Source organism: Podarcis filfolensis (genome assembly GCF_964270895.1).
Source record: "Podarcis filfolensis genome assembly, chromosome: 3".
Taxonomy (NCBI): Eukaryota; Metazoa; Chordata; class Lepidosauria; order Squamata; family Lacertidae; genus Podarcis; species Podarcis filfolensis.
Genome location: NC_139606.1, coordinates 12511056 through 12532228, shown reverse-complemented (window position 1 = coordinate 12532228; position 21173 = coordinate 12511056). Strand labels below are relative to the sequence as shown.

General features: G+C 43.8%; 1 protein-coding gene across 2 annotated transcripts in view; it reads right to left on the bottom strand.

Annotated features, from left to right (window-relative positions):
* Positions 1-21173, bottom strand: part of PLCB1 (phospholipase C beta 1) — a 466407-nt gene that overhangs the window by 429925 nt on the left and 15309 nt on the right. For both annotated transcript variants that reach the window (XM_083606830.1, XM_083606829.1), the window contains exon 2: positions 4728-4805. In XM_083606830.1, the coding sequence (XP_083462956.1) occupies positions 4728-4805 (78 nt within the window). The remainder of the gene's footprint in view (positions 1-4727; positions 4806-21173) is intronic.

Below are 21173 nucleotides of genomic sequence, written 5' to 3'. Positions count from 1 at the left end.
ATTCATTTCTGAAGCTATTTTTTTATTTAAAAAAACACCATTTTGATATGTTTTGCAAAGGCAAGATCCATGTCAGAATATGTGGGAACTGAAAAGCCCACTGAATAACTTAATTTCCAATCCACACATTAGTTCAAGAGCTGCTGATCAGACTCATAGCTCCATAAATGGCTTTATCTGTAAGCAAAATCTGAAATTCAAAGAAAATAGTTATGCAGGCAATACACAATTTCCACTGTCTGCCCTGTATTTTTGCTTGATCTTTCCTTTTCTCATTATTCCAGCACACTGTGAGTTCTTTCTGGTCATTTCAAGAGCCCTTGGTCCCAAATGAGACTAAACTGTGTAAGAAATAGCCCAAAGCACTTAAACCACAGGGATGGGGGGAAATCAACCCTCAGAAAACCTACTCCAGGATTTTAACATCATCAACAATAACAAGTGCAAGAAATATTGCACAGAACTTTTAGCCCAAGGTCAATCAGGCTGCTGACTACATAAATCCACAGAGGGAAAAACTAATTCTTACTGTGGAATACAAATCACTTTTCTAAGCACGTTTTTCAGCTCACCCAGTAGCCCATCAGAAGGAAAGGCCATTTTAAAGATTTCCTTTAATATCAGAGTGCAGCAACAACTAAAACGAGAATCTGCTTAGCAAAATAGCATCTGCCTTTTTAAAACAGAGCCTATTAAAACATGCATTTGTTTATTAATATAGCACCCCTCCTTCTATCACCTTTAATTCACCAAGTCAACCTGTCAGGAGCAAGCTCTCTTACCTGTGATGGAACAAATGCCCACGAACATATTCTCCACTAACAATGAGCCTGAGCTGAAAGAGGCTAGGAGGTAACATGTGTGTGGCAGTTGATGCGCCCAGTTTCCTGGTACGCCCCTCACATGGGCACAGTGAGGTTAGTGAAGCTGGAAATCAGACTCCATATTCTTTGGACCATCATCAAGTTAAAAAAGCAGCTAGGTAAAGGTAAAGGGACCCCTGACCATTAGGTTCAGTCGTGACCGACTCTGGGGTTGCGGCGCTCATCTAGCTTTATTGGCTGAGGGAGCCGGCGTACAGCTTCCGGGTCATGTGGCCAGCATGACTAAGCCGCTTCTGGCGAACCAGAGCAGCGCAAGGAAACGCCGTTTACCTTCCCACCGGAGTGGTACCTTTTTATCTACTTGCACTTTGACATGCTTTCACACTGCTAGGTTGGCAGGAGCAGGGACCGAGCAACGGGAGCTCACCCCATCGCGGGGATTCGAACCGCCGACCTTGTGATCGGCAAGCCCTAGAGTCTGTGGTTTAACCCACAGCGCCACCAGTGTCCCCTAAGAAAGCAGCTACATGTGTATTATTGTTTATTCTTTGATAATCAAACTATCCTGTTGATAAGCATCTTATTTATTTATTGCATTTACTGTATATCCACCCTGCAAGGTAGGTGAGGCTGAGAGGCAGTGACAGGCCCAAGGTCACCAAGTGAGCTCCATGGCTGAATGGGGATCTGAACCCTGGTCTCTCCGATCCTAATCTGACACTCTAACCACTGCTCCACACTAGCTTTTCTTTTTTTTAACCAAATTTTTTTATTGGTTTTCACATTTATCACATAAAAAAAGAAAAAGAAAAAAAGAAAAACATTACAATACACAAAATACAAAAACACACACACATAAGAACAAATTTTTACTTCCAAATCCTAATTTCATTACATTAATAACCGACTTCCGCGAATCCCCTCTAACTGAATTTCATTATATCACCTATTTAGCAGTTCTCCAAATTCATTTTTCTAATAATATTAACTTCTTTCATTTACTAACTTCTTCTCCTTTATTACTATTCTAATCCTTAATATTTATTAATAACATATTAATATTCTGCCCCTAAGCCTAATTGTTACTTCCAAGAAATTTCTCTTTATTCCACACTAGCTTTTCTTAATGCCATCTTCTTAAGACTGTTTAGGAACACCATCCTGTGGATGCTATAGAACTTGTACATCCATTTGTCCAAGTATTACATGACCCTTGTTTGCCTAGAGTGTTTACCTTTGCTTATCAAGGCTTGGGGCCAAGACCAGATCTTCTGATATTTCTATTTTCACTTTAGGTGTAGTGAATTCTGTACTGACATTCAGGGAGGAGGGCTTCACTCTTTTGCCCTGCACCATTTTCCTGATAAGCCACTCCCGGAACCTACTAGTAGTCACAGAGCAGGGAGTGGATTGATAACAGGAACTTCAAATAGTAATTCAGAAGAGACGAAACTTAACTGGAGATAGGGGGGAGAATTCACATACGCGGTGCCCCTTCTCCAAATCAGAGCCATTCCCTATTATTGCCTTTAGGTAAAAGAAACATAAAGGTAAAGGTAAAGGGACCCCTGCCCATTAGGTCCAGTCGTGACCGACTCTGGGGTCGCGGCGCTCATCTCTCTTTATTGGTCGAGGGAGCCGGCGTACAGCTTCCTTGTCATGTGGTCAGCATGACTAAGCCGCTTCTGGAGAACCAGAGCAGCACACGGAAACACTGTTTACCTTCCTGCCGGAGCGGTACCTATTTATCTACTTGCACTTTGACGTGCTTTCGAACTGCTAGGTTGGCAGGAGCTGCGACCGAGCAATGGGAGCTCACTCTGTCGCGGGGATTCGAACCGCTGACCTTCTGATCAGCAAGTCCTAGGCTCTGTGGTTTAACCCACAGCGCCACCCGCATCCCTAAAAGAAACAAAGAGCCATTTGCAGATTTGTATTCTTTCATACTTTGTAATTCTCCCAATCTTCATGTATTTTAGCTCTTCTTTTGAACAAGAAGGCAATTATGAGATAGAATCATTAACTGCAATAAGAAATCCATCGCTTTCAGACATGAAGGTGCATATTGTTGCATGCTAAGATCTTCCGATTCTCTACACATGTTAAATACTAGCACTGGAAACTCAGAAATGGTAGCCATTGGGTCTTTGGCAACACTTGTCAAGTTTGTACCCTCGTCTTCAGTTTGCAAGGTTTTGTCATTCTTTTGTCACACTTACTTAGCTTTAGGGAGGCACCAAACTGAAGGCTTAAAAGTTAAGTCTGCATCTCCAGAACATTTCATCCCCTTTTGATAAAACCTCAGCCTTTGTTTGCCCAGCTGTGAAATTGTTTTATTTTAGGCAAGGGGGAAAAACAGATAATGTTCCTTAACTCAGATTTGCCTACCCCTCCTCCAGGTACATACTGCTAGCTTAGAACCAACTATGGATGAATATTATTGGCAAGCTGCCTACATCTTCTAACCACTCCTCTGCAGTAAGCAACATTATAAGCAAGCTCTGGCATTAGCACAAGTTCTTCCTACAAGTTTTTTTTTTTTTTTGCAACTAATCTTTCAATAGCTGTCAGCATTGATCGTAAACAAACACTCAAGTTTCTAAGCAAAGCTTTCAGGCAGCTGATCTATTTTTGTTTTTCTAAACAAAGCCTTTCAGGATACATTTCGGCAAATGTTTCTAAAACCATCATTATCAGCTGAAGAGAAATATCCTTCCTTGACCCTTATAGATTGGGTTTTAATCACACAGTGATAGTCCAATTCAAATTATCTTGAACGAATGCTCTTTTAAAAAGCTATAGGTATTTAAGCATTTGTCAGGAATATAGCAACAATACTATAAATATATACCCTCCTAGAGTATGGGTAGGCAAACTAAGGCCTGGGGGCCAGATCCAGCCCAATCGCTTTCTAAATCCGGCCCGCAGATGATCCAGGAATCAGTGGGTTTTTACATGAATAGAATGTGTGCTTTTATTTAAAATGCATCTCTGGGTTATTTGTGGGGCATGGGAATTTGTTCATTTTTTTTCCAAAATATAGTCTGGCCCCCCACAAGGTCTGAGGGACAGTGGACCGGCCCCCTGCTGATAAAGTTTGCTGACCCCTGTCCTAGAGCATCGTTTCAATATACGTACTAGTGGTTGTTGTTTTTTACAGGAACAAGGAAACACAAAATGAATGTCCTAGTACCAGACTATATAAATAGTTGAAGACTTTCATATAAATGTTCATCATCAATGCTCTTCCTTTCTCACTGTTTGCAATCTTCAAAAGTCAGTAAGACTTTTTTTTCCAGGTTCCTATCAAGTAGAACTGATAAGTATTTAGAAAACATGGCCACACTCTGCGGAAATGGTCCAGAGTTCTCTCAGTTTCTTATTTTTCCAAATTTAAACACAGTCCCCCACATTTCCACATCAGCTTGTGAATTTGTTTTTTAAAAAGACCTCATGAAAATTTATCAATGCTGTAGTGCAAAATTTTCCTAAGATATACATTTTTGTATGCATTTTTTCCTAAAAGATACTGTTCTGCAATGCAATTTTCACGAATAGGATGCATTTTTGTATGTTTCTTTCACGGGCATGTGTTCTTATGTACACTTTACCTTAGTATTTGCATTTTTGTACACATTACTGCATTGCAATATTCAGGGAAGGATGACTTTTGAAAAATTGCTGTGCTTTGGTTTGCAAAATTTTCAGGAAGTGTGATTTAGGTAGTGTATTAAGTGTGAATCTTTAAATGTGGACTGGTTTAAATTCACATACACACCCATCCCTAGTTCTCATCCTTTAAAAAAAAAAGACATCAGGGTTACAAATATGTCAGAAAAGGTATTTGGTCAGAAAAAGAAGACACCACAAAGAGGGAGCTGAAGTACTTCAATGTATATCTACCTTATTTTGGTCTGTCCAATACAAGAAAAATCCATGTGGGTCTGTTCGGACAAAAACTGACGTCACACTGGTGGAATCCTGGCAAAGAAAGAAAGGACACAGTATTAACACATTGCAAAGCTCTTCTTGCATGCCTAAATATACCACCCTAGCTAGCAAAAGGAAGTATTCATAAATTGCCATTCATTTTATGTGCATGCCTTTCTCATTTATACAGGAGTTTGGGTAACTCATTAGACAAAGTTGGTGGAACAGAAAGGTGCCCTTAAAGTACTCAAGGAAAACAGAACACTTTACTGGCCTTGCCCTACGCAATGCTGAAGATAACACTTGCCAGTATTTATTTTAAGTCTTGCTGTAGATACTCCCAGTGCCAACCAAAACACAGTTGCTTAATTCCACCGCTACCACCCCTTCAAAACGTGAGCAGGCCTTGCAACACAAACACATTATTCTAACTCCTCTCAATTGCTGGACAAGATCAGAGGACAACTGCAAAGTAACCCAACACCTCAGAGGCTGAGCACATTGCAAAGCCAGGCATTTTAAGTTTGCTTCCCTCCAGGGGATGCCGTCTCAAATCTGTGATGTCCGACTTGCTCCATCTATTTTAGAGTTTGTTTTCTGAGAATATTTCCACACAAGTAGGAGCCTCTCTGTCATTAACTCTCTGTCCCATCCTCCCTTGAAGTATACAACATGCTACTTAAGTATTTTCAGATGTTTCCTTCATACACATTGCCATTCTACATTTTGCCCCTCCTGCTTTTCCTACAAATCCTGCTGCCAATTATATGCAAGAACCGTTTCACAACTGCTAGATTATAGAACCATGTTTCATGAGCTGGGATGAGCTGCTGGATTTTAGAACCATGTTAACTGAGCAGTGAAATGCAGGGACTCGTCGTAATCCTCTGAAATCTCATATTCTCAACGAGGATCTAGAAACCCCAACGAAGAATCCCAAAATGCAGGCAGTTATATTAGTCCATTGTGATATGCACACACAAACACACTGAGCAAAGGAAGCAGGACTTAGCTTACTAATTAAATTTATTAGCACAACTGCCAGAAAACCTGTGCATATTGTTTCAGCTGCAGTTTTAACTTGTAAAAAAAAAATATGCACTGAGCATTAATAAAAGATCTTCAGCCACCTGAAATGCAGCTGGTGGCTTTTAATTCGAAATGCAAACCAATCCTGCAAAGAAGTGTTATCACTTAAGAGAGTGTCAGCCTGAAGTAAGAAGCCCAACAAAGAAAAGGAGAGAAGTATCCAGCCCCTACTTTGTTATTCTCCTTGTTTCTCTGCCTTGCTCTATGCTAACAAGTCACCAAAACAAAACAAAAATCCTGAAAACCTCATCATCACTTCAGTTACCGTATTTTTCGCTCTATAAGAAGCAGCAGACCACAAGACGCACCTAGTTTTTGGAGGAGGAAAACAAGAAAAAAAATATTCTGAATCTCAGAAGCCAGAACAGCAAGAGGGATTTGCTGCGCAGTGAAAGCAGCAATCCCTCTTGCTGTTCTGGCTTCTGGGATAGCTGCGCAGCCTGCATTCGCCCCATAAGACGCACACACATTCCCCCTTACTTTTTAGGAGGGAAAAAGTGAGTCTTATAGAGCAAAAAATACGGTATGTACCAGAGCAAAGACGGTCCATCGGTTATCCTGGTGCTCTGGAAGATGATGCCACTGTTCCTGCTCTGGGGATGAGGAGACAGGCACACACATCCTGGAATCCTCCTGTTCTGTGTTTCCCTTCCACTACCATCCTAGGAGTGCACAGGAGAGGCTCATAAAATTGAAAAGAGCTCCAAGTAACAAAAATTATAATTATTCTAATTAACCTCCCAGGTTGCTCACTTTTATTTTGGCTCACTTAGCATTAAAAACAAATAGGAACCAATGTTTTCTGAGACAATTAGTACAAACACAGTTTTGTATTTATTTGGCTTGTCCCAACTCACAGGTTCAGCTTCCAAATATGTGACTGAGGTCTACCAGTTGCATGTTCAGACCCAGAAACCTCTCCCTTTAAATAAATTCACACTTGACTCAAATTTTGGTTTTGGTTTTTGGCAGAATTTAGGCCACAACTTTATTGATTACAGAAAGTGAGTTGTTGCATAGGCTCTGGTTTGACTAGCTGCCTGCCATGCAGGTAGCGCTGACCCAGGGTTCCAGCATAGGTCAGCCAAGGATGAACACCTGGATAAGTGGAAAGCCGGGAACAGGCTATTTCTGCCACTGAAATGTCCCCCTGGACTCTGGCATGGGCACAAACCCCTCTCAGGGGTTGACCAAAGCATTGAGTCCCTGGATTCCTTTAACAGAATACCCTTCACATAGGGATGGTGAGAGCGTTCTCCCATCTCTATCACCTGAACCAGAGCCAATCCACAACCTTACAAGTTGTGACGATTTGCTACTGGGAAGACAAAACCCAAATGGCAACAGCCAATCAGCCAAGTGGGGAAAATTCCTGCTGTGCCCCTGTCTCAACGACAGACGACACATGACGGCATAGCAAGGTCAAGCGCAAAGCCCTAAAAGTAGGGAGAGGTGGGAAGGTGTTCCAAATGCACAGGCCAAAAGAGGAAGCTCTGGGTCACGTGCATGGGCATAAATAGGTCCTTCTAACCGTTTGGACTGCATCCCATTGGCCAGATTGCACCCAGCTACGAAGGACCTACCAATCTGGTATTGTGGCTGACCAATCGTACCCATCCACAACACAGAGTGCTGGTTTTCCAGGTCTCACCGCAATACGTGCCCTCTTTAAGGGAGGACCCGATTTGTCTATAAAATCAAAATAAATGTGTACCAGCAGTGTGTACTGCAACAGAGCATTTTTGCATATGGTGAGGTACAGAAGATTCAATGCTGGGGCAAATTAGTGCAACTGATGAAGAAAACACTGAATTCAGAAGACTAAATTTGTAAAAAGCTAATTCTTAAAAGCTCTCGGTCCCATGGAGATAAGTTCTATTTGCTTGCCATCTTTACAGAAAGTTCCATTGCCCAGTGAGCCTAAGAAGCACAGAGACACCCTCCATTACTCTCCAGCACATGTTGTCAGAAAACAAATAAACAGAAAACAAGAATTCACCCACGGGCAAAAGAATCTCTTGGAGAACTTGAGTCCAACCCCTTTAATAGGAAAAGGCTGTCAAGAGTGGTTGAAAAGTCACCACCCACCTCTTCATCAGTCAATATCCTAGTAGTAGAACAAACTACAGGAGGTGGAGGTTTGTGAAAAGCACATCAGGGGAAGCTCACTCTAAAATAAGATTTCAGTTCTTCATTGATTCAAATTTGTCACCCTGAGAATTGGACTATTTGTTAGTCCAGGGAGGAAAGAATTTCTAATTTACACCTCACTGGGAAGTCTGATGAATCCTCATCCTCCCACCAGTATTTAAGAGCGATTGGGAAAAGGATAGAAATTGGGAAGATCAAAGTGCTCTATTCTAGGAACGAGACGTGGAAATACACAGAATAATTGAAAAGACTGCTTTGCTAGCTATCTCCCCAAATGGAGTTCTGCCCTTTTAAAATGGAAATGGCAAACCCTGGCAATCGTAGCCAATAGTGCATTGCCCTGCTCTTCCTGCTTTCAGAAGTATCAGTTTTTTCATCCTGTAGAAGTCAGCCAGGACCATCACAATACATTTTACTGTCCAAGGCAAAAGGGCAAAATGTCACCCGACCTCCTCATACCCCATACAGAAGCCACCTGGGTTGGCACAACAGCAATCTTGTGAGGCAGGTGCTGCTGAGAGGCTGTGGCTGGCTCAATATTACCTAGTGAGCTTCATGACTGAGTAGGGATTTGAACCCAGATGTCCCAAGTCCTGGTCCAACATTCATAAGAACTGTCTCTCCCCGTGTGTATCAACCCAAATGCTGCAATAATCATCTGAGGCCCTTCTTCATGTGCCTCCTCCGTGAGAAATCCGGAGGGTGGTAACACAGGAAGAGGCCTTTTCTGTGGTGGCTCCCCATTTGTGGAATGCTCTCCCCAGGGAGTCTTGCCTGGCACCTTATCTTTAAGTGAGGTTACATCTCTTTAGGCACCAGGCAAAAACATGCCTCTACTCACAGAGCTTAGGCCCATTAAACCACTGGTGGCCTTTTAAACCATATATGGAGGGGAATTGTTTCTGTTTGTTACTATGCTATGTATTTTTGTGCTTATATATTGTAAGCCGTCCTGTGGTCCTCAGATGAAGGGTGGTACAGTGGACACTCGGGTTGCGAACGCAATCCTTGCGGGAGGCACGTTCGCAACATGCAGCGCCCGCAACTCGTCTGCACACGTGCGGGTTGTGATCCGGTGTTTATGCGCGAGCGCCGAAACCCGGAAGTAACCCGTTCTGGTACTTCCGGGTTTTGGCGCATCCGTAACCCAAGAACGCACAACCTGAAGCATCTGTAACCTGAGGTATGACTGTATAGAAATTTAATAAACAAACAAACAGCTGCACCACACTGGCACACTTCCTGAGGGGCAGCAAGCAGCACTAAGGTGCTAAAGGACAGAGCTGTGTGTGCCAGGTAGACTGCTCTGTATCCCTAACCTAACCCTAAGTAAGCCTGCCACAGCTGGACAGGATCTTGGTGTCCCATTGCTAGTGTTCAAGTGGCAGATTTAACTGCCAATCAGGTTTGCTTCTGTGTATGGACTGAAAGGCGGTGGGACATCTCAGGCAGCCCAATATCTTGGGCCACTCCTGGGTCACTACCTCCTTTTTCAGTGGGACAGCTAGGCCCAGCCGGGGTGATGGTTGGGGTTTATTATGATTAATTATGGAGGGGGAGGGAGGAACAAGAGGTATGCCGAAAGAAGGGGTTTCCCCAGCTCTCTCACACTAATGACTGGATAATTTGCATGAACGTGTTTGCCTAAGTATCTATTTTCAAGCCTCCGGTTTCTAAGAAGCTGCAGCCTGAACCATTTATATTGCAAAAGACAGAGGATGAAGGCAGATGGCAATTGGGTTTGCCAGGTCCCGCAGAGTGCTGTTTGTACATGGTCTGCTTCATGTAAGCACTCCAAGTACAACCTGACAAGCGAAGCAACGGGGAATTGGCATGCATGACATGTGCAGTTTCCCAGCGCCTCTCACTCTGCGCTTTTGGACAACTGGCTCCTCCCAAGCACTGCTGGCGTCTGTTTATTCCAAGCAGAACATGTTGCAACAAATGCAAGGACTTTCCTTGAGGCTTAAAGTTCCCTGCATCCCCCACCTCCACATGCAAAACACTTTTCACGTGCACTAATCCGGGTTGGAGAGGTGATGCGTGAATCATCCCTAACGTTAAGCTAGATTATTAAATTATTTCCTTGACATCCAAGTTGTCCTAGATTTCTTCTTCTGGTCTCAGCTTTGCTAGTTAGTTAGTTAACAAAACATATTTCACCTTTTGCAAACATTTCTGCAATGGTGTGAAACTGTAGCACTGCTAAGCAGCCTGAGTGAATGAAGTAACGTTGATGGCAGGAAGGTGCTTCAAGTAAGGTACCCCAGTATACTTCCTCTGGCCAGCTTCTTCTGCTTCTGGTTGCTGCTCTGAGAGGGGCCTCTTCCCCAGTCTCAGGTGTCAACATTCCTTCTTGTGGTTGCTTAGCAACAGTGACTCACTGCCCTTAGCAATGGTGCGGCCTACTGAGCCCCAAAGAAGTATTGTTATTATTCTTCAATTTGATTTATACACCGCTCTTTATTTTGTTCTGTGAGCCGCCCTGAGACCTCCGGGTCTAGGGAGGTATAAAAATTAAATAAATAATGATAATATCGAAAGCTCTCAGGGCAGTGCCTAACGTTAAAAACATATTTTACAGAGCATAATCGTAAAATCATAAAGCAAAGCTTAGTAATATAATAGTAGTAGTAGTAATTACCGTATTTTTTGCTCTATAAGACTCACTTTTTCCCTCCTAAAAAGTAAGGGGAAATGTGTGTGCATCTTATGGAGCGAATGCAGGCTGCGCAGCTATCCCAGAAGCCAGAACAGCAAGAGGGATTGCAGCTTTCATTGCGCAGCGATCCCTATTGCTATTCTGGCTTCTAAGATTCAGAATTTTTTTTTCTTGTTTTCCTCCTCCAAAAACTAGGTGCGTCTTGTGGTCTGGTGCATCTTATAGAGCGAGAAATACAGTAATTATTATTATTATTATTATTATTATTATTATTATTATTATTATTATTATTAAAAATCATTATAAAAGCCCCCACCTCACACACACCTTTAAGAAGCCATAGATTATTTAACAGCTGAAGGCCTAGGTTAAAGAGGAATGTTTTTGCCTAGAGCCTAAATACATGTCAGGATGGCTCTCAAGTGACAAGTCACTACAGCTCCAAGGAAGTCTCTCTAGGGAGCGCATTTCACAAATGGGGAGCCACCACAGAAAAGGCTATGCCCATATTTTATGCTCTAGCTTTCATCAGGAATACCTGGTTTGACTTTTTTTTTCCTTTTTCCTTTTTTTCTTTTAAAGCAAAGGGTCTGGGAGCTCTGCTCACCTTAGCCCCCTCATATTCCTACCCCTTCTACCCAACTGTTAGTATCCATTATCCTGAGATGCCTGGGCTGCTAAACCCACATTTGCTTGATTAAAAAGAGTGCTGGGTTTTTTTAGAAAAAGAGGTGCTAGAATTCACCGTGAACACCTCCCTTCCTCGCTTATAACAGCAATGGCGTCCACCTGAGAGGAGCCGGAACTGAGTTCTGGCAAGTTCCGCCCGAAAACAAGCCCTGATTAAAACACACACAGGTGTAGCTCTTGTAGAGGCAGCTTAGCAGATGAAAGATTGGTCCACATCTCCCCATCGTCCCATGAAAATGCTCTGTTTCCCCCTCAGTGTGGCTTACTCATTTCAGAGCCCTATATTATTATTTTTTTGTGGAGTGGGGGAAGCATTTTAATATGGCCTCATTTGTCGGAGACAGTGAGAACGGACAAACCCTCCGTTCTCCCCTGCAAATGTTCTTAGCCTCACAGTTCTATTAAAAAGGAATTACCAAGCTGAGAAGCTCGATGTCCTGCCTTCAGTATTACCAGAATACATGGGGCACGGAGAGCCACCCTCTGAGCACATTGACTTCTAGGCCAATTCTTTTACTACTTGTAAGCTAACGGGAAGAAATTACATGGGGCAAAGCAGGGAGAACTGCCTAGAAGTCATGCTATTTCAAAACACGCTCATTCATTTACTTAGTTGTTTTGCATAACCAACCTAAAATACTTTCCTCCACTCCAACGCTTTTTCCTTACCTATTCTAGGATGAAAACAATTCCAGAATAGGTAAAGGTAAAGGACCCCTGGACAGCTAAGTCCAGTCAAAGGCAACTCTGGGGTGCAGTGCTCGTCTTGCTTTCAGGCCAAGGGAGCCGGCATTTGTCCGCAGACAGTTTTTCCAGGTCATGCGGCCAGCAGGACTAAACCACTTCTGGTGCAACAGACCACCGTGATGGAAACCAGAGTGCATGGAAAGGCTGTTTGCCTTCCTGCCACATTGGTACCTATTTATCTACTTGCACTGGCATGCTTTGAACTGCTAGGTTGGCAGGAGCTGGGACAGAGCAATGGGAGCTCACCCCGTCGTGGGGATTCGAACCGCTGACCTTCCGACTGGCAAGCCCAAGAGGCTGAGTGGTTTAGACTACAGTGCCACCCGTGTCCCCGTACATACAGAACACAAGTTAGCAGAATGCAAGTTTAACTTTAAGCAAGATCATCAAGGCACTTGATGAAACTTGATTAAGAAGGAGAGGAAAACCAACCCTATGGCTCTACCCTCAGAGCAGCAAGTTTTCGCTATCCAATAGGTGTGAGGGAGTGGGGAGACATTATGGCAAGTAGCAATCCCGTTATTAAGTATTTGCGCAAATTCCACTTACAGAACTAATTGAATTGGCCTCCTGGGTGAGCACTGGGAGTTGTAACATGTCCACAGGGATGTTCTCATGTGCTAATCAATGGAACAAGGTGTTAACACAACAATATGTTACTATAATGTGGTGCTTCGGCGTCCCAGGAGGTCGACTATTAGCAGGAAGTTTTTACTTTAAAAATGTATTTGGCCAACTGCAGTTGAAAAGGTATTGTGTGAGAGGCTACAAAGCGTGAATTTGTGAACACTTGTGTTCACATTGTGAACACCCTGGTCTGCTTTATATATGAGAAAAAAATGCCTGGTTCTCACTAAAAGTGGCATAGTTCCAGGTGGACTGCACCACTTCACAGCATAGGTGGGGCGGCCTGTTAGAAATGCCCCTAGTGGAAAAGAAACTCTCCTCTCTTTTAAGATCTAGCACGTGAGGAAGAAAGGCCCTTGCATTCTCCCCTGATGTGCTAGTTTGGCCGAGGGAAGTTTCTTTTGCATGGAGAAGCATTCCATCATGTCAGACTCACTCCCACTTGCCGTCTAAAGCAGTACCACCCAGACGCTTCCTCCGGGGAATCTTGGCCACAGCACTGCTTGTTGGAAACTGGCAGACAATTTACTATAAATTCTAGTATACTGGTATATAACGTATCCATTCTTAAGGAAATCAGCCCTGAGTGCTCACTGGAAGGACAGATCGTGAAGCTGAGGCTCCAATACTTTGGCCACCTCATGAGAAGAGAAGACTCTCTGGAAAAGACCCTGAGGTTGGGAAAGATTGAGGGCACAAGAAGAAGGGGACGACAGAGGACGAGATGGCTGGACAGTGTTCTCGAAGCTACCAGCATGAGTCTGACCAAACTGCAGGAGGCAGTGGAAGACAGGAGCGCCTGGCGTGCTCTGGTCCATGGGGTCACAAAGAGTCGGACACGACTAAACGACTAAACAACAACAACAGTATATTAGGATAGTTCTAAGGATGTATGGTTATATACAGTGGTACCTTGGGTTAAGTACTTAATTCGTTCCGGAGGTCCATTCTTAACCTGAAACTGTTCTTAACCTGAAGCACCACTTTAGCTAATGGGGCCTCCCTTTAATCTGGATTTACTGTTTCTGAGTTTTTATTTGAACTTTTCCATGGAATCTGAATCAAATGGGAAAATAATACAAGGTGGCATTAGGATGCAGGTGACAACACGCAAAACTTGCACGCACAAGCAGTCACTAAGTCCACAATACAGTGGTACCTCGGGTTAAGTGCTTAATTTGTTCTGGAGGTCCATTCTTAACTTGAAACTGTTCTTAACCTGAAGCACCACTTTAGCTAATGGGGCCTCCTGCTGCTGCCATGCCGCTGGAGCACGATTTCTGTTCACATCCTGAAGCAAAGTTCTTAACCCGAGGTACTATTTCTCGGTTAGCAGAGTCTGTAACCTGAAGCGTATGTAACCTGAAGCGTATGCAACCGAAGGTACCACTGTACATGCAATCACACTTTTACAATGCAAGCGCTACATGAATATGGAAATGTGAGAATTCCAACCCTTAAGCGACTGGAAGTTACCTTCCAGAATCACCTACAGTGGTACCTTGGTTCTCAAGCTTAATCCGTTCCGGAAGTCTGTTCCAAAACCAAAGCGTTCGAAAACCAAGATGGGCTTTCCCATAGAAAGTAATGCAAAATGGATTAATCTGTTCCAGACTTTTAAAAACAACCGCTAAAACAGCAATTTAACATGAATTTTACATACTATCTAACAAGACCATTGATCCGTAAAATGAAAGCAATAAACAATGTCACTGCAGTCAATAAACAACAAACTGCAGTCACACAATCAATCAATCAATCAATCAGTAGCTGAACTGGGTTCCACACAGTCACAAAAACAAAACAAAAAGCTGCAAACAAAAATGCAAAATAAATAGCAAAAACAGACAGACCTCAGTGTAACACTCAAAATGGAAGTATGGCACTCAAATCAGAAGTGTGGCACTCAAAACAGAAGTGTAACACTCAAATTGTCAGTGTAACTCTCCAAATGGAAGTGTGGCACTCAAATCGGAAGCATAACACTCAAAACGGAGCACATTTAGCTTCCAAAAAAAGTTCTCAAACTGGAATACTTACTTCCAGGTTTGCAGCATTTGGGTTCCAAGTTGTTTGAATTCCAAGGCATTTGAGAATCAAGGTACTACTGTATTCAACTTTTCAAATCAACTCAACAGCTTCAGCCTAAATGCCTTTTGGCTGAACCTATGCTGTTCATCCTCAGGTACTTGAGGATCCCAATGACCCAGTCACCTCTAAAACAGAACTAATATTTAATCCTTAACGCCCATTAACTTACATCTGCACTGTCGGATTCGTTGTTGGCGCAGTAGATATTGTTGCTACAGTCAAATTTTTCAGCTCTTCGTTTGTTATATTTTAAACATGAAAGCAGCTTATTGGAAGGGGGTGGTGAAGAGGCAAGTACTTCCTGGCACAAATCCACCTCATCGATCTTCGTTCCTGAATTTACAGCCACTATAATTTGTGCTATCTTCATGCATCTACCAAAGCGTTGCAAAACACACACATATTTAGAGGCAAGTCGCTGCAGCCTTCAGTGTTCTTCCTCCAATTCCAAAAACATTTCCAGGAATGCTAAAGACCACAAGCATAACAATCTCTATTTGACTTTTGCTGCTTTTTGCTCTATTTTGTGATTACCGATTATTTTATTATTATTTTATAATGCTGTGAGTCATCTTGTGAACCCTTTTGGTGATGGGGCATGGCCAAAAATACAGCAAGTAAATAAATTTAAAGCGGGTGCAACACAATCACAGGTGGGAGAGCATAGTCAGCTTCTCACTTCCTAGCAAAAATGCACAAAGTCACATTGGAATTTTTGTATTGGCCACAAATCCCATTTATTACACTTCTGTTCCATCTTTTGTCCAAGAAGCTTGAGGTGGCATACATGGTTCTCCCCCATTTTATCCCCACAACACCCCTGTGAAGTAGATTAAGCTGAGAGACAGTAACTGACTCAAGATCACCCAGCGACATGCAAGGAGGACCTGAGCTTCATGACTAAATGGGGATTTGAACCTTGTTCTTCCAGATCCAATATGCAGATGAGACAACCTTGATGACAGAAAGTGAGGAGGAATTAAAGAACCTTTTAAAGAGGGTGAAAGAGGAGAGCGCAAAATATGGTCTGAAGCTCAACATCAAAAAAACGAAGATCATGGCCACTGGGCCCATCACCTCCTGGCAAATAGAAGGGGAAGAAATGGAGGCAGTGAGAGATTTTACTTTCTTGGGCTCCATGATCACTGCAGATGGTGACAGCAGTCACGAAATTAAAAGACGCCTGCTTCTTGGGAGGAAAGCAATGACAAACCTAGACAGCATCTTAAAAAGCAGAAACATCACCTTGCCAACAAAGGTCCGTATAGTTAAAGCTATGGTTTTCCCAGTAGTGATGTATGGAAGTGAGAGCTGGACCATAAAGAAGGCTGATCGCCGAAGAATTGATGCTTTTGAATTATGGTGCTGGAGGAGACTCTTGAGAGTCCCATGGATTGCAAGAAGATCAAACCTATCCATTCTGAAGGAAATCAACCCTGAGTGCTCACTGGAAGGACAGATCCTGAAGCTGAGGCTCCAATACTTTGGCCACCTCGTGAGAAGAGAAGACTCCCTGGAAAAGACCCTGATGTTGGGAAAGATGGAGGGCACAAGGAGAAGGGGACGACAGAGGACGAGATGGTTGGATAGTGTTCTCGAAGCTACCAGCATGAGTTTGACCAAACTGCGGGAGGCAGTGGAAGACAGGAGTGCCTGGCGTGCTCTGGTCCATGGGGTCACAAAGAGTCGGATACGACTAAACGCCTAAACAACAACAACTTCCAGATCCAACATTTTAACTCCAACATCAGAAGAGACTTCTTTCCAGACGCCAACCTTTCCTCATTAGCAAGGTGGTGGTGGTTTCAAGCACACCTCTTATGGCTGCATTTAGATAAGAGTTCAGCTCTCATTTCACCAGCTACAGTTTCATAAAAGTCCATTACAAAGCACACCAAGACAGACGCTTCTCAAATTCCTGCTGTCACCTAACCAAAATTACAACTGACCCTTGAAATACATACGCCTGGAGATTAAAGAGCATTGAGCAAGCAGCAATTGAAACCTGTACGCCCAAAGTACAGTGAAAAGAGACGACAAGAAGAGTCAATGTCTCTATTCCCTAAAGCCCCCAGTCCCAAAATACAGGTGTGCTTAACTCCACACAGATGATTTACATATTTGCAGAAAGCAACTGCTTACCTAGGGAAAGATTGAATTTTAAGTGATATGCCTTTTTGACAGATATAATCAAAACACACTCAAACTCATGCAACACCACCTGGGGCAAGCATTTGACCTACAAATTCTCATCTCCCTCGCTGATGCTTGACTAGCCTGGGACATATCATTTACTAATGCTGCATTTTATCCCTCATTGGGCAGTTTCCACTTGAGAAGCCAATGCCACTTAGCAAATCCAAATTGTAATAAGATGGTTGTTTAAGAGAACTCCCAGTGGGACTTCAAATATCCTTAAAAGTCACCTAGTGCACTTCTGAAAGAACTTTGGTTTTTTCTCAAGAGTAGCAGGCCAACCAATTACATAAGACTCTGGACACAAACACACCCGCTAGAGCTGGGCGATATACTGGTAAATTGTCTTAAACTGGTATAGCATTCAGATCGCGATACCAGTTTAAGACATTTTGAGCTGGGAATACATTGTGGTGGCTGCAGATCTGCAATGTATTCCCAGCGCAGATTGCCTCCAAACGGCAAAGGTGCAGGCAGGCAAAGTGTGGTGGCCTGGGAATCGGATTCAGAGGCTGAACCTGAGGAATCCCAGCCTGCGCAGGAGTCCCCGCCTCCAGGGCTGGCTGAACCGGGGCAGGGGCTTGAACCTGAAGGGCCCTCACCTGTGCCAGATCCTCAGGAGCAGACACCAGCTGAATCCACTCTGGCTCCGGAGGTCTGTCAGGGGAAGGTGAGGTTGCCTCTGGGTCCAGTAACCCTCCAGCCTCTCCTGAGCTGCAGAGGCTCAGGGCAGAGAGGTGGAGGGAACTAAGTTCTCGCAGGAGGAGTGCTCGCCTCCAGGCCAGGAGAGGCGGGTCACCTGTGGACTGGGGCTGCCCTATGCCTCAGAGGAGATAAAGGCCAGCCCACCCAGTCCCAGGTTGCGGGAGCAACATTGTTGGTTACCTGTTCCTGCTGGCACCCTGTTCTGCTTTCTGCCAGAGTTCCTGACCACACCTGACTCCCTACCTTGGACCCTGCTTCTGCCTCGGACTGGACACGGACCACAACGCACAGTAACTCCCCCGGGATGAGCACACAAAGTCTGAGAAGCCTCTAGTGAGTTACATTGCCCAGCCCCAGAGGTGTAGCATGGGGATGCCAGGGGTGCCTTGGCCCCGGGCACAATTTTGAAAGGGGAAACAAGCAGGCGCCCACACAGCAGGCTCCTTCATCAGATCCTGGCTCCGCGCTGCATCTTAGCTGCAGTGCTTGTGCCTAGCACAGTTCTGTTCCCAGGTCAGGCCTGACCACAGGGAGGAGAGCAGGAGAAGAGTGGGCAGCAGCTTCCCTGCCCCTCTCCTACCCTGTGGCATGCAGGAGGGCACCCTCTGCGCCCCTGGCATGGGCAGTACAGGGATATGCTCCACTGCTGCCCAGCCCAACTGAGCTGGAAAGCTTTTGGGGCTTTCCCAGTAGTGATGTATAGAAGTGAGAGCTGGACCATAAAGAAGGCATCACAGGTGATGAGTAACAGATCTCTCTTCCAGCTTCCCATTTCCCCAGAGCTGGGGGTTTCTAGTCAAGGTTTCTAGTGGATTAAGTAGTAGGCAATCATAGCCTGTTAAAGCTATGGTTTTCCCAGTAGTGATGTATGGAAGTGACAGCTGGACCATAAAGAAGGCTAATCACCGAAGAATTGATGCTTTTGAATTATGGTGCTGGAGGAGACTCTTGAGAGTCCCATGGACTGCAAGAAGATCAAACGTATCCATTCTGAAGGAAATCAGTCCTGAGTGCTCATTGGAAGTACAGATCGTGAAGCTGAGGCTCCAATACTGTGGCCATCTCATGAGAAGAGAAGACTCCCTGGAAAGGACCCTGATGTTGGGAAAGATGGAGGGCACAAGGAGAAGGGGACGACAGAGGACAAGATGGTTGGACAGTGTTGTCAAAGCTACCAGCATGAGTTTGACCAAACTGCGGGAAGCAGTGGAAGACAGGAGTGCCTGGTGTGCTCTGGTCCATGGGGTCACGAAGAGTCGGACACAACTAAACAACAGAAGGGCTGGACGATGTATCTTGGCTGCTGCTTCTTTCCCTAAGGTGCGGAGGAAGAAGCAACTGAGATACATTCCAGACATCGTTATAGGTCAGAATATTGCGGTATTTAGCTGCTGATATATCACAATGTTGAAAACCAGCCCCAACACCTGCCCATTGTTGTGAGGACTTTTGTCACTTGTTGGGCCTATGCTGTCATTTTCAGTAATACAGGAGAAATAGAAGGGCTACAGGATAAGACCTGGGTCCACCTAAGCAGATCCACCAGCACAGAGTAGCCCCCACTTTAAGCCACAAATATGCTGGGCCCTCTGCCCTTGTTATGGCTGCCCTGATCTAACGAGGAACAGTGCCACAAGTGCACAGTACTTTTTGTAAAGAATCTACTTCCCTACTGGAAAATCTCCCATTGGAACTCAAGTTCAAGGGCACCGCCCAGAACCACATGCTAGCTTCTACCAGATGACTGTTAATGAGAGAGGCACGTACTGGGAAAACAGCCCATGTCCATATTGACAACTGACACCAGCTCAGCTCAAAACCAAGTCTTTTTTAAGGTTAAGAATCAGTGGCCTCATCTGTTATAGTCTCACTTAACACACCACTCTTGAGATGTAAGGGTTAGAAAGCTAACAGAGGGCATCCTCAACATTGCATTGACACGATTAGGGAAGAGAGAGAAGGAAAGCAAAGTGAGAAACTCTTTTTAATATATAAAGCAGTTGTTTATTGAATTTATATCCCAAAGGAGCCCAAAGATACAGAATGAAATAATGCAATATGCTTTGAATCCTTAGTGGAGATATAAAATGAATGAGTCTTCTAGAAGTATTTTGATGCTGGAAAAATATTAAATTGTCAGAAATTCTCAACCTCAGTTAACAAACCTTTTGTACCTGAAGAGTAGACTGAATTGTAAGAAGCTGTGTACATACATACATACATACAGAAGTGTGTGAATATATATGTATGATACACTATGTACTACTATGAACATTATTAGCAATCCTATTCATATGCTTATTGTTATTTTTTTAAAAAAAACATGAATATGGAAACTATAATAGAAATTGTGAAAGGGGTATCAAGGTTTCCATTCTGTCCAACCAGAGCAAATGCAGGAAATGCTCAAGCTGAACAGGATGAGGGAACAAACGTATAGTTAGTTTGCATTGTGCGAAGTATGGGTACAGCTTCCATGTTGAAAACATTGAAATCAGCTGTCAGGACTTGTAAGTGCCACAACTAAATGTGCTTGGGGAGTTGGGAGTGGGTATTTCATTAACAACACCCCCTGATATTTTCCATTTCCAAGCCTGGAACACTGAGGACATTCAATACCCTCTCAACTCCAGGTGAGTAAAGCTTTGGTCTGTCCAAATCATTATGTAAAACCACAGCTTTTTAAAAGCTGTATAGGGAAGGAATTTTCCTCAGATCAAATTATCTATTGACCTACATTTAATCTGCTGCATTTGCTTTCTACCAGTGGTTCAACTTGCTTGCTTATGCCACCAGGAGTCATTCGCCCTAACCTTCTGCATTCCTTGTGGCATCTCTGACCTGGTTTCCAGGAGTGGCTCTGTGGTCACTCTATCGCCCTGCGTCAATCTGCAAGATGGCTAGTGAACTGAATTTATTTTTATTTCTTTTCATTTGCCCTGTCCAAATCTACTTTACTCTTCCTCATCAAGAAAAGAACTCTCAAGGCAGCTTGTCCTATTGACCACCAGGATTTTGCAATGATCTGCTGCTGCAGGCAGGCAGCTGCCCTTTGAAAAGATGACAGAAACAAAAGCACACAGGGTGTGTATTAAACAAACAAAACCAAAGGAGCCTGCAGCAAAATGTTGCAGCACAGGCTGCTCCTGTTCAGAGTTCTAACCACTTATACCCTCTCTTCTAGGATCTCCCTCTCCATTTCCAATCCACTGGTCAAAATAACAAAAACACTCAGCATTCTGTGGTTTTTGAGCATGCTCAGTCTGAAGTGGGGAAACAGACTGGGGGGGCAACAGCCCCCCATTAGAGTTTCTCTCCTAACAATTTTTTTTTTTTTTTTGTATTTCTGTAAACCTTGGGGTTTCTCAGAGTCTGCCAACGGAACCATCCACACACATGTTTAGGCTGCATCAGGAGTCAGACTTGGAGAACGAGTTTGCTGTTCTCATATAGCAGGCATA